General features: G+C 41.7%; 1 protein-coding gene across 1 annotated transcript; it reads left to right on the top strand.

Moving 5' to 3' along the window:
- Positions 1–366: 366 nt before the first annotated feature.
- On the top strand, positions 367–9,561 carry KBTBD8 (kelch repeat and BTB domain containing 8). The gene is made up of 4 exons (XM_082288962.1): positions 367–446; positions 1,770–1,980; positions 2,614–3,728; positions 5,974–9,561. Exons 1-4 carry the CDS (start codon positions 431–433, stop codon positions 6,435–6,437), a joined length of 1,806 nt encoding a protein of 601 aa, XP_082145088.1. The 5' UTR covers positions 367–430; the 3' UTR covers positions 6,438–9,561.
- The last annotated feature ends 4,204 nt before the right edge of the window (positions 9,562–13,765 follow it).

A 13,765-nucleotide genomic window follows, 5' to 3' on the forward strand; every position in this document is an offset into this window, starting at 1 on the left:
AACTTTGGGGTGGAGGGGGTAATTATTCCTCTGGAGAAGCCGTTTCTGCCGCGTGTCTCTGGTGAGGAGGGAACAGGATCCAAAACTCCGGGATGAGGCGCTGGAGCAGCCCACACGTCCCTGCCAGGGGCCCAAAATGGCGGCTCGCCTGGAGGCGCCGCCGCCTCGTTGCTACGCGACCGGCAGAGCCCGCCTCTTCCCGAGAACTACAACTCCCAGGCGTCCCGCTCCAGAGGGACTACAACTCCCGGCATGCCCCGCTCGCCGGCGGCCGCCAGTCCGCACTACATATCCCGGCAGGCGGCGGGGGCAGCTACCAATCGGCGTGGCCGATGCTGCGGGGTGCGCGGCCGGCGGTGAGCGGGGGAAGCGGCGCGGTGACATTTCCTGCCGGGCCGCCCCCGGAGCCGCTGCCCGAGCGGGGCCCAGGATGGCAGCGCTGGGAGGTCGGTGCGGGGCGGCGGGGGAGCGCCCGATGCGAGGGGGGGGTGTCCTGGTGAGGGTATCGGAGCCTTTGTGTTGAGGGGTGTCTGGGCGAAAGGGTGGGGGGCGAAGAGGGGGTTTGGGCCTGTGCTGGGGGGGAGCACCGTGTTCGGGGGTTCGGGGGTGCCCGGGCTGGGAGGGTGTGAGGGGTCCCTGGGAGGGGCAGCGGTGCTCGGGTGTCGGAGGTGGTGGCGTGAGGCGAGAGGCCGCCTGAGCGGGTGGCTCTGTGGCAGAGGGGGTGTGCGAGGCAGTGTGCTGTGTTAGGGTGGAAGGAGGGTGTCCCATGAGGAACCCCCCTGCTGTGTGAGGGGAGCGCAGCCGGGAGAGGGAGTGGGGTTGATGAAAGGCTTCTATGAAAATGGGTGTGCTCTCTCTCCTCTTTGCCCCTTTGTGTTGCCCAAATTTTGTTGGAAGCACTCTGTTGCAGTCAGCAGCTTTACCTGATTTGCAGCTCTTGCCACCTATTGTTTTTCTTTTGAGCTCTCCTTTGTTGTTGTTGCGTAAAAATTTTGTTGCTATTACGAAACAGATTTTTGTGCTTGAGCTATTGCTCAATTTTCACTTTGGGATTTATTTCATTATGCTTATCACATGTGATTTAGCAGCATATGCTCTACTAAATATGTTTTCACGGTGATATATGAGCTCCTTCACACCTGAGAAAATTCAAATTATAATTCAGTTTTATTTGTAGAGAAAACATGTAACTGTATCTACAGATTTATGTGAGTTTAGGTTTGTTGCCCAACAAACTTACTGTAGGGCTGTTTCTTCATGAGCCTCTGCACTAGCCATTACTTGTGTAAGGCAGGAGCTAGTTCCTGTTTCAATGTGAAGTTAAATATTTACATACAGACTTGTGTAATGGTGGGGTAAGTTGGGGACTTATTTTATTTTTCTTGTTCCTTTTTGTTTTATAAGTCAATAAGCGTTGGTGTTTCTTGACTTGATTTCCTCTTCCCCAGTGATATGAAGTATTTGTATTGTTTTTCCTTAATGTTAATGGATATTAACTTTATAGTTTATAGGGATATAGACTTTATAGTTTAATGGTAACTGACGTGTATATTGTGAAAAGGAAAAGGATTGAGGTATCTTTATATATTTACTCACCCTTGAAAATGTTTGGCTTGTTGTTGATGGATGGTGATGCTGAGGAAGTATGGAATATTAATTTGTGCTAATTCTTGGTCATGTGCAGGTTTTTGGCACATATATGAATTTTTTTGGAGGCTGTTTTTTTGTTGTTAGTTGTTTTCTGTTAAAGTTTTACTTTTGCTTTGTAGAACCAAGTCAGTTTTCACAAACACTGAATGGAATTCCTCCCTCAAACCCAGTCATCAGTGGAATGGACCCCTTCCATGCTTGTAGTATTCTCCAGCAGCTGAAGACCATGTATGATGAAGGACAGCTGACAGATATTGTAGTGGAAGTGGATCATGGGAAAACATTTTCGTGTCATAGGAATGTTCTTGCTGCAATCAGTCCTTACTTCAGGTACAACCGTCCGTTGTTCTAGTGGTGATCAAAGCAGATAGGATATTAGTATAGGTATGATTTTTTAAAATATTCATTTAACAAAAATAAGTTCTATGTGTTTATAGATAATATAGTGCACCTAGCAAGTAAAGATTATTGTTCTCTTCAGGTCAGTGAATTACCAGTGTCTGTTTCTCAAAGGAGGGTTTCATTGGAGAAAAGGTCACACCATTTTAAGCCAAATAAAACTGCCTCTGGTACTGAGGGTATCAGGGATACAGTAAGAGCATATTGAAACTACTTTTTTTCTTTTAAAGTTACATATTTTAGCATGGTAGATTATCCATATGAAATAACTTGTTGAAAGTTGAATGCGAAGACTTGGATATGTCAAGAGCTTTGCTTGTAAACCCAGTGAATTTTAAAACGGGATTAGTGACATAACTAAGCAAAAAGCTCCACTTTTGTTTCAGTAAGTGTAGAACTGATCTTAAATTTAGGTACTCCAACAGGAAAGTTTAACACCTGTGATAAATGTATTTGTGCTGATGGAGGAGCAATCGTGTTGGGATTAGCTGTACAGTATATTTAATTTTTTACCTGTAGTTAAAGGTAATTACAGACAAACTGCTGAATATTTTTGTTTTGCAGATCAATGTTCACGAGCGGCCTTACCGAGAGTACCCAGAAAGAAGTTCGGATCGTTGGTGTCGAAGCAGAGTCGATGCATTTAGTGTTGAACTATGCATATACCTCCAGAATAGCACTGACAGAGGCCAACGTTCAAGCTTTGTTCACTGCAGCCAGTATCTTCCAGATCCCTTTCATACAAGACCAGTGTGCTAAATACATGATCAGTCATTTGGACCCACAGAACTCCATTGGGGTGTTCATCTTTGCTGATCACTATGGTCATCAGGAGCTTAAAGACAGGTCACAAGAATACATTCGCAAAAAGTTTCTGAGTGTCACCAAAGAGCAAGAGTTTCTTCAGTTGAGAAAAGACCAGCTGATAAGTATCCTCAACAGTGATGATTTAAATGTAGATAAAGAAGAACATGTTTATGAGAGCATTATAAGGTGGTTTGAGCATGAACAAAATAAGAGAGAAGTGCACCTTCCAGAAATATTTGCCAAATGCATCCGTATGCCTCTGTTGGACGAGACGTTTTTAGAGAGAATCCCTCCCGTGTTTGCACAGGCGATGGCCAAAAGCTGTGTACAGAAGGGACAGCCCAGTGCCAATGGCTACACACAACGGCTTGGAATGACCGCTTCCGAAATGATCATATGCTTTGATGCTGCCCACAAACACTCAGGAAAGAAGCAAACAGTGCCTTGTTTAGATTCGGTCACAGGGAGAGTGTTTAAACTATGCAAGCCACCAAATGACTTGAGGGAGGTTGGAATTCTTGTGTCTCCTGATAATGATATTTACATTGCGGGTGGTTACAGGCCAAGCAGCAGCGAGGTCTCCATCGACCACCGAGCAGAGAGTGATTTTTGGATGTATGATCATCCCGGCAACAGGTGGATTCCAAAGGCTCCTCTGCTGCGGGCCAGAATAGGCTGCAAGTTGGTTCACTGCTGTGGGAAGCTGTACGCGATCGGGGGGAGAGTTTATGAAGGAGATGGGCGGAACTCCCTCAAGTCTGTGGAGTGCTATGACAGCCGTGAGAACTGCTGGACAGCTGTGTGTCCCATGCCGGTAGCAATGGAGTTCCATAGTGCTGTGGAGTATAAGGATAACATCTATGTGTTACAGGGTAAGGTGGTTTGACTGCCTCTGTGGTGTTTTATTGGAAGTGGGGATTGTTCGTTCGGACTGACTGTGGTTTCTTAAGCAACTTGGAAAAACCCCCGGGGTGGTGGTGGCAGGGAAACTAGGAAGAGGGAGGTTGCCACTTGAATTCCCATGCCCTGGAAATGTGTCACTAAGTTGTAGTACTGAGGTATTGTACAGATGACGTTTTTGGTGGTATTCTGAGTCAAAAATACGGTATTAAACTTAACTCTGAAAATTCTGTATTAAATCCTTACCTGGGTGAATGCACCAGTGTTGAAGACACTGTCCTATGAAAAAGCACTTTGCATTTTATTTGGCTAAAGCTAGGAAAATTCCTGGTGTCTTTATTCTTGGTGGCTTGTAAAAGTTGATTAATGACTGTAAGTCTTCATTTCCTGCCCTGCCCTCCTTTCTGAAGTCACCCTAGAAACTAGAACGAGATAAAGCGTCTTTCTTAGTTAACGCTGTTTCTTTGGTCAGTAATTACAGTACTGTTTTTACATTCAGTGCACACTGAAAAGTGTGCTGAGACTGGTTTGAGGCTGTGGTAAGATGCCCACAAAGTGGAAAGGAAGAAGGAGAGGGAGGTGTCTCAGTTTTGTTTTGCTAAGGGCCATCTCTGTAAATACCTGCCCAAGTTGGGGTCTCAGATGCACGCCAGCTCCTTCTTGGGTCACTTCCATACAGAGCTGGACCACAGGAGAGAAACAGGATAGTGAGTACTGTCAGATCCTTGTTATTTACCAGAAGAAGTTAACATGATTTCTTGACTTTGCATTCATGATCTTCCATGTGACTCGCAGAGTTTTCTTCTTCTGTCATTTGGTTGTGGCTTTAAATAATTCTGTTATGCTAAAAAGTTCTCTAAATCTCTTTCTTTTGGGTCAGATGTCTGGTTTAGATGGTTAGAAAGGAGTGCTGAAGAATATTGAGCTTAGTGGTTGTTCCTTTAAATGTTTCTTAGAACTGGTAAAAAGTGGATATTATTGTAACCTATAGAATAAGAGTGAACCTTGTTTACAAATTTTAGCTGCACTCATTCTGTGCTTCAGTGCTTTAGGTGACAACTGACTGCTCATATAAATAAGCTACTTCCTGTGCTAACCAGCAAATTCTAAAGAGTAGTGTTGTGGGTGGCTAGATAAAACCTTGTGCTGTAGTACAAAGAGGTTAGCTTTTAGTAATTTTTCTAGGGAAAACTCATAAGTTAGAAGCAGTCAATAAGAACTGATGAGAGTGTGAAAATGCCAGTGGAGTGCAAGTGTCAGTCACAGGAGATTGCACTGTGGAACAAAACTGAATAATCAAAATTAGTATTATCTGTAAGACTTAATCTCTTAAACTCTGTTCCACCAATTTTACTGTCTCATTTCTGTATTCTTTGTTATACATGAGGTGCTTGATCACACAGCAGCTTGGTTAAAATTCTTAAGATAGCTGTGTGAAATCATATATGATTTGAATTATGCTAGTATTTGGCAAATATTAGGCCTTGCTTCCACTGGACTGTGCAAAAGGCAAGGTGTTCTTTATCCATGTTCTTTTCATGAAATGTTACAGAGCATGAGTTTTTGGTCATCTGAACTTCCATCATCTGTAGTCTGTAGATGTTGCTCTGTGCACTGAGCCGCACAGGTGTTTTATAAACCTAACCGTGAATCAGTAGCTTCATGCAGGTTTTCACCTGGCCTCCTTTTAAGCAAATCAGCCTAAATGTGTAACCCAGCCACCTGATGCGAGTAGCTTTGAAACTTGTGTGTAGTGTAAGACAGAATTCAGTGTTTGAAAGCTGCTAAACCTGAGCAAGTAATTGTGAGACTCCCCATCTGCAGATGACACATTGTGAAAATGCTAAAGAGTTAAACAAATGTACTTCAGACATTTCAAGACTGGAATCTTGAAAGGCTTTGTCCCAAATTAATAAGCATGATTTAGAAGTAACAGAGGATACCTAGAAACTATGTAAAATGTATTTCTGACATGCTTCCCTCTGCTTCAGCTGAAACAGAAACTCAAAGTAGTTTTTAGTCATGCTATTAATATTTTGTAATGCACTAGAAGGAAAGCAGTTGATGGTGCTGGGGTGTTTGTTTTGGGATCCAGGCTTTAGAAAACTTAGAGCGTTTCTGTCTGTGGAGGAACGTACTTGAAATCTTAATTGCCACAGAATTGTTGGTCTGGAAATGAAGTGTAAGTAATATTTTATTTTTGCTTTCTCTTTTCAGGGGAATTTTTCCTTTGCTACGATCCTCAGAAGGATTACTGGGGATTTTTAACCCCAATGACTGTGCCTAGAATCCAAGGCTTGGCAACAGTGTACAACGACTCCATCTACTACATCGCTGGCACCTGTGGGAACCATCAGCGCATGTTCACCGTCGAGGCCTACGACATCGAACAGAACAAGTGGACTCGAAAAAAAGACTTCCCGTGTGATCAGTCCATTAATCCATACATAAAACTTGTTCTCCTCAAAAACAAACTCCACCTCTTTGTCAGAGCTACTCAAGTCACTGTTGAAGAACATGTTTTCAGAACCAGCAGGAAGAATTCACTCTACCAGTATGATGAGGTCACTGACCAATGGCAGAAAGTCTATGAGACTCCAGACAGGCTCTGGGATTTAGGCCGGCATTTTGAATGTGTTGTTGCTAAATTGTATCCGCAGTGTCTTCAGAAAGTTATTTAATTTTTTTTTTTTTTTTCAGTAACAGGCCTTAGTGATTTCAGTGGTAATTTGATGCTAGAGAAAACATGTCTTAAAAGAAAACAAAGAAATTCTGTCAGTATTTATTGTAAGATGAAACAGACAGTTTTTTGTATATGGGGATGGGTGCTCATTAAAGGTTGCAGTCCGGGGAGGGAATTGTTGGTTCGGTTTCATATTTACTGATATTTTCCTGAGAAATGAGAAGGAGGTTACAAAGTGCAATTATCAGCATTTTATTTCTGGTAAACACTTAATCATATCATGCTAAAGGTTTTTTTTGTGGTAAAAGCAAGTTAAGTGGAAGAGCCAGGATAACTATGCACTACAGTGAAAGAAAATCTAGCATTAATAGTTAAGGATGTCCAAGATGTGTTGAAGTGACTTTTCTTCTTTTTCTCTTTTTTTTTTAATACGGGTAAAATTTGAGGCAATATCACTAAGTTTTGTTGCTTTTTTTTTTTTAATTTAGATTTGAAATACATAGAGAGGAATGGTAGATCCTGATTCATAATGATCTCTTCTTTTTGTACTGTTTTTGAAGTCTGCTAAGATGTTTGTGATGTTGTTTGTGCACTGCAATTTGGGAGAAAAACTCAAGTCAGAATTGGATTGTGGAGTACCTTTGCCCCGAATGGAGGCCTGTTCATATTGTTGTACCAGTTCCTGTCTGTGGATTTTTGTTGAGATTGAGCTTAATGATAGTGGGGAAAAAATCCCACCACCTGTTTTTTGCCACATAGATGTAGTGCTGTAAAAACGTTTTGGTTTTTTTTTGACACTGATTAAAACCTTTTTTTTCACCCCGTAAAGGGCTTTAACCCAAAAGTTGATGGTGCTAGTACATTTTTAATACTTGTTTGTCTGAACTGGGCCAGCCTTCTGCTACCGTTTAAGACAGCCTGGTACTTTCCATGGCGTGTGTGTCTGTCTCCAGGCCCTGTCCTGTCATCAGATTGTCTTTTCTAACATAACATTTTTACTGCAGTGGTGTTCTTGCACAGAATGGTGACAGGATATGGCCTTAATAATACTGATTCTCTTTTATTTTTTCTCTTTGTGTGGAGTGTTCATTCTGTCTCCACTACAGTACAGTGCTATGTGCAGAGTTGGCATGTGCATTTGGAAAAGTGTGGTTTAACTTTGTAAGTTGTTTTTCTTTTCTCTCTGCAGTCAAGCCCCCAACTATCTTCTGTTTCATTCTGATCTGTAATGTGAAAAATTGCACTACTGAGCTGTCAGCATTATCCAGCGTATTAACGCAAAATTGACAGTAAGCATCCATGGCTTAAATAATCTTAGGTGAAATACAGAATAAGGAATATATTGCAACACTTTTCTTTATATATTTAACATTTAACTTATTTTTAAAAAGTAAGTAAGTTCAAAGTTCAGCCTCTACTTCAGTAGTGAAAATTGGATTTAAAAGGGAAAAGAGGAATCCTAAAACTTACATCAGCTGTAATTTACCACGTTTCTTACTGCTCTACTTTTTGCAGAGCTTTAAGTTAACTTACTCTTTCCTATTTTTTCCTGTTGACCTAAGTAAACCAGTTAACTTGACGTGGCACTGGCCATCACTGGCTGAAAGTGCTTACCATTATCTGGCTTAACAGCTGACATTTCAGTCAGCCAAATATTTAGCTCATTGTTTATCCCCCTGGAATGGCTGAGGATTTGGATAATGTTTGTTTACTATGTGGTCTTCCTGTTCCCAAATGGAATCTTCCTAATACACAAAAATACTTGCCTGGTTCTATTTATTAATTCTTGCACAAAATGTTTGAGAGGCAAAAACAAACAAAAAACTGTGAAATGAAAAGCAAAATAAAAATGCCTCTTTGCATTACATACCTCATCTTCCAGAGATTCACCAAACTCTTCTTCCAATGCGAGCACCTGCGTTTTGTTTTTTTTTTCCTGAATTTGGCAATTCTTGCTAAGACTGCATTTTCCAACAGTGTTGAAGTGTGTTGTTTCTTTGTTTAGTTTTCTTCTGGATAGTTTTATCTATATGCATAGCCAAGAATAAGGGGTTTTCTGAAAAGTACTACTAATTTAGTTTTTAACTAATGATCCTTAGTCCTTGGCTAGCTCTCTTTGTGCTGTTGTAGGCCTCTAGCTGCAAGCTTTCTGAAGCACCCTCCCTAACAGTGTTGCATTTGTGTGTAAGACCTTTTTTTTTTTTTTTTTTGCCATGTGTTATGTAACTTTTTCCTTGTTTCTTTCTTTGTTTTTCTTTTTTTTTTTTCTTTGAGCTTGGTTGAATATTTACAAGATTTCTTGCTGCTTTTTGACAATCTATATTTATTTAGTAGAACAAATTTCAATATATTACTTGAAACTATGAAATAGAATTGAGTTAGCAGTTGACTGGTCATGTGATGTATAGAAGTACAATATGCTGTGGTTAATTCTGCAGTAGGTTTGTTAATTTTGTTTATCTGCACTAAAGTACGAAGATCTCCATTCTGTTTAACCATTCAAACTGAGGGTGTGATCCAAGTCTGTCATGTGTTTGAAAGCTAAATCCTGGAACTTGCTGTGGGAGTAGAATATACTAAATCTTTTGCATGAGGAGTTTGTTGAGACAGTAATGTAGCTGTGACATTTTGCCAGTTCTTAAATGCTTCTATGTTATGCTGGAAGTCAGATTTCTGGTAAAGTTTTGCTTTAGAGTCAGGCTTAAGTCAACTTGCACAGCACAAAAAAAATAATTGCACCAAAGGTACTGATAATATTTGAACAGTAATCTGTACATTTTGCTCATTTGGAATTTTATTTGCATTGGTTTAGTTCCTGTTATGAAATGAATTTCTAGCATTGTAAGAACTTAGGTGAGTGTAACTCTCTTCCAAAATTACTAGTTACTTTAGAAGAAAACATTTTGTAATTCCACTTGCTTCCATCAATGAAATTGAGAATAACTCAAAGCAGTTTTGGTGCACCAGACATGCAGTGTGTGTATGTTCTACAAGAGATCCAAGAGCTCCCTGTTTGCGAGGCTGTTGAGAAGTGGCATCCAACATTCAGTGCTCAGGTATGTTAGTAAGAAGTACTGTAGTCCTATGAGGGCAAATGTGTGGATTTTTAAACATTTTGCCATAATTGCACAATTTTGCATTTTTACTTAATGTCATGTTATGTTTCTTAAAATAAACCTATTGTTGAAATACAGTGGAGTTCAACTGTTTTTGTGACAAATCTGTGTGCATTTTAGTAAATTTCTGAAAATTAATCTGATGTATTTTTGGCGTTTGTTCAGTTCTTCTGTTTCTGTACTCGTGCCTCATCTGTGTGTAATGTCACTTGTTTTTTTAAGATGGAAGGTGCTTTGTCCTTTTGTCTCATTCCTTGTGGCTATTCAGGTCTAACTTCGCGTTTGTTTGCACACAGGCGCATGGTCTTTCCCTTCCCTTTCTCCTTGTCTTTGTTTGCAGCTGACATCCCAGCAGGAATGTCAAGTCAGGCTTTCCAGCCTGAGAATACTGCGTGTTGGAAAGCCCCAACCCCCTTTACATTGAATTTCCCAGCATCCTTGCTGCAGAGCTGAGAACTAGAGGCTCCTGGCTTTTAAAGCAAAGCTCCAACATTCTGTGTGGTTTCTTCTGCAGTGATGGTGCTTAGCAGAACTGCTTGTACATGATACCGGTTGGTTGAGAACCCTTGTTCTCTTCCAGAGATTGTCTTGTGATCAATGGAGATGCCAAGTCACGGCAGCCTAGGAAAACAACATGGAATTCTCTTGTTTGGGACAGTGCTGTAGTCAGGTTCTCCAGGCACCGTCTGTGTGCAGTCCCAGGGCTCTGATCTCACTGTGACTGCAGAGGTGGGGTGGGATGGCTTGTGTGACTGGGGTGTTGGTGTGAAGGGCTGCACTGCTCGGGAAAGACAGACCAGGAAGGCACCGTGGTTCTGGTGGCAGCACTTGGAATATATCAAGGCCTTGCCTTGGGGTGGGTGGATGATGAGTGAGTCAAGAGCTTATGGGCTCTGCTCATAGGGCACTCTGGTAAGGGTGACCTGCTGTGGGTGTTTGCTACAGGCAAACAGAAGGAGGAACTGGATGAGGCTTTCTACTGTCAGCCTCTTCAGGGGTCTTGGAACAATCCCATGGGAACTGGCATTACAGGGAAGAGGGGTCCAAGAGAGCTGGTTGATATTCAAAGATCACTTCCTTCAGGGTTTAAAATGATGCAACCTGATAAATTGGGTCAAAGGGGCAAGACACCTGTGTGTGTAAAAAAGGAATTCAGTTCCTGCATAAGCAGGAAACACACAGAAGATGGAAGCAGGGTCAGAACAAAAGAGGGACAGGAGTGTTCCAGACATGTTCTTTGATTCCCTAATTTCTCTTCTGCTGTCATGGCAAAGAACAGATAGATGGGTTGTCCCCCAGTGCCCCAAGTTCCCGTGGAGCTCTTATGAAATCCTTTCAAAGTTGCATGTGTTACAATGCCAATGCTATAACAGAGGTGGACGAGATCTCTTTGCAAGGTCAGGTTAACCTACTTGGGTGCAAGGAGCATGAGCAGCTAACTGAGGGAGGTAGGGAGCCACAGGTCTGCAGATGATTACACTCTTTTAAGTGTCAATAAGGATTTTTCTTCTTTGAATACTAAAGTAAACTCCAATGTATTTTTTTGAAGAGAGAAGTAGCTGGGCCCTTGAGAAATTCTTTCTGTCTGCAGGCTGGGGGTGGAATTATTTGCTGGGCATGTTTTTCCTTTCAGGCATCCTTTTGGTAGTGAGTTGTGTTATTTTGGAAGCATCTGCTGCTGAAGGACAGGAACACACAACGCCCCGCACACCCCCTTAAATGAAGTAGCATTACTTAAATGAACTTATCCACTATGTTTGTGCCCCAAAGCTGTGAAGTGCATGCTGCATGCAGGGGAGTAGCTTAGTTTGGCACTTGTGTGCAGCCAATAGGTGGGGAAATATCCATCCAGCTGTTGCTTTCTCCTTATCTCTTTGCAGCATGTTCTCCTCTCTGGGCCTCTCAGAGATGGAAGAGTGAGACCAACAAAGCTGGAACCTCCCCCATTTTCTTAATATCTCACTAAGGTCCCCTGTGCCTCACTGCTGATTTTTGTGTTTGTGTTTTACGTAAATAATGATGCAAATATCCGCTGCAAGAGGCAGGTATTTATTAACTTTAACGAAGATGCTGTGATCAGTTACTTCTTAACAAGTAGGAGCAGCAAAACCAACTGATTTCTAACATCTCTCCAAGTGGAATTTCTGAAGCACAACAAAGGTGTTTGTCAGCTTTCCCTTTCAGAAGGTGCTGGTGGGGGTCTCTTTTTGTTTTTAGCCAATAGGACACAAATCCTGTACAGACTCTGTCTTTGAAAGCTTTTGGCCCTCTACTAAATGCAATTTAAAGCATCTACCACCTGAGAAGCTGGGGAGGGGAGGGGGAGCAGGCAGTGAGCAGACATTGAGAGTGATTGAGCACATGTACAAAACCCTGGATATTGTGTTCCCTCATGGAAAAAGTGCTAAAAACCCCCACTTGGAGAACATTTGGCTGGGTTTGGCTGTTTTTGAAGGATTAGGTGGTTTCCTGCGTGTCACAAGCTTTGAGTGAAGAAGGCCTAGGTTTGCCTGAAGAGGAACAAAAGGGAAGTAGGTAAAGCATGATGCCCTACTCTTTGTAGTACCTGGGTGATGGGGAGGCCTTCCCAGCATGGTAGGACCTCTGTGTAACTCATACAAGTGGGTCACAGGTTCCTCCTCTGCCCTCCCTCTTTCTGTGGCTGTGGGCCAAGGCATAGCCTGGCCCCAAAGCCATGCTAGGATAACAGGACTGAAGGTTGTGCCCAAATAACCTCAAGCTGCTGTCTTTTAACAGATCAGCTCCACAATTTACAGATGGTATGTGCTTATTTAGACCTTTAAGTGTCACTGAGTGCTAGCAATGATAACATACCCGTAAAACATCAACCAAAACAGTACCAAATATATCTATTTAAGGAATGCCCTCTGTGTTCCCATGTCTCCTTAGATCTGCAGACCTGTGCTTTGCAGCCGTCACTGTCACACAATGCTGGCAACATCCAGCCCAAGTGTGAGAAGTGTGAACTGTATGCTCACTTTGTGCCAGCTTTTGGTCCTTTTACTTGATACATATCTAATTTTTGCTTATCTATAAAATGAGTTCTAAATTTCATTGGATTAATTATTTTGCAGTCAAGACAGTATATGACACATCAGTTGCAGAAAAAGATCGCAGAGATGTTTTAAATTACCTTAAACACTTCCAGTTTGATTCAGTTCATATTCCTTCATTAACAGATTTCTTTATAGATTCTGAAAAGTTCAGGGGCAGGAATATTTGGTGAATATCAAATTAACTTTGTCCAACAGCCAATAAATTAAGTGCTGAAATCGTATTTACTCTGCAAATTTACATTTTTTTTTCTTAAATAAAAGTTGTACCACATTTTATATCAAAACTAGTATATGGAGAGGAAGTGTTAAGAGTCATTAGATTAGTCATTCAAATTTCAATTTTGCATGGGCCAATGAAATAATAAAGGAGAGTTTCTTCTGCTTTTGTCCATCTCAGCCACAAGGGAGGTTGTCCAAGGTTTTCTGAAGTGATTTTGAAGAGCAGTCTCAATAGTGTGAATTGCTATTGTGTCTGAAGTGCATTAAAAATGGTAACAGCCCAGTAATTATCAGCAAAAACCTTTATAAATGAGGCAATTGCTATTAACATGGAGATGGAAGAAGAGACAATATCTAACAAAGGCAAATCCATGTTTTGATTTGGTAAAGCACCAGTCTCAAATGGCTCAGTGCCAAGGGAACTGTTAAGTATCCACAAGCAAAATACAAAGTACATTTTTGGAAGTGTAGAAGTTAATTTATTCTGAAAATCTAAAGGAACTCCACCTTTTGCAATACCTTTTTTTTCACAATAGCATTCTTCCAGCACTACACCTTTAGCAATACACGACTCCCATGAACTCTAGGTCTGGTGTGGTTGCAGCCTCCTCGACAGGCAGCTCCTGGTGTCCTCCCATGGGGTGGAGCACAGAGGACCACATGCACCTCCAGCTATCTGTAATGAATCCCCACAGCACCTAAAACTACCTTTAAGGATTTACTAATTTTAGAAGACAGAAAAAGCACCAGATATGCTTGTTTATATTTCTGGCTGTAAAACATTTTTAGAGGGAGTAACTGGTAGGAGCCATGACTGGTGAGGCAGAAAGAGCTGGACCACATGATCAATCAGCCCAAGGTACGTGCAATTGGAATTCTTTCCCTGTCTTGGAATTACTGGTGGGTGCCTGGGG

This window comes from Coloeus monedula (assembly GCF_965178545.1).
Source record: "Coloeus monedula genome assembly, chromosome: 11".
Lineage (NCBI taxonomy): Eukaryota > Metazoa > Chordata > Aves > Passeriformes > Corvidae > Coloeus > Coloeus monedula.

Bases quoted from the DNA above. Each gene is read 5' to 3' on its own strand.
- KBTBD8 (XM_082288962.1), top strand. The intron at 1,981-2,613 runs GTACAACCGTCC...TTTGTTTTGCAG, and splicing joins GCAATCAGTCCTTACTTCAG to ATCAATGTTCACGAGCGGCC. The intron at 3,729-5,973 runs GTAAGGTGGTTT...TTCTCTTTTCAG, and splicing joins TAACATCTATGTGTTACAGG to GGGAATTTTTCCTTTGCTAC.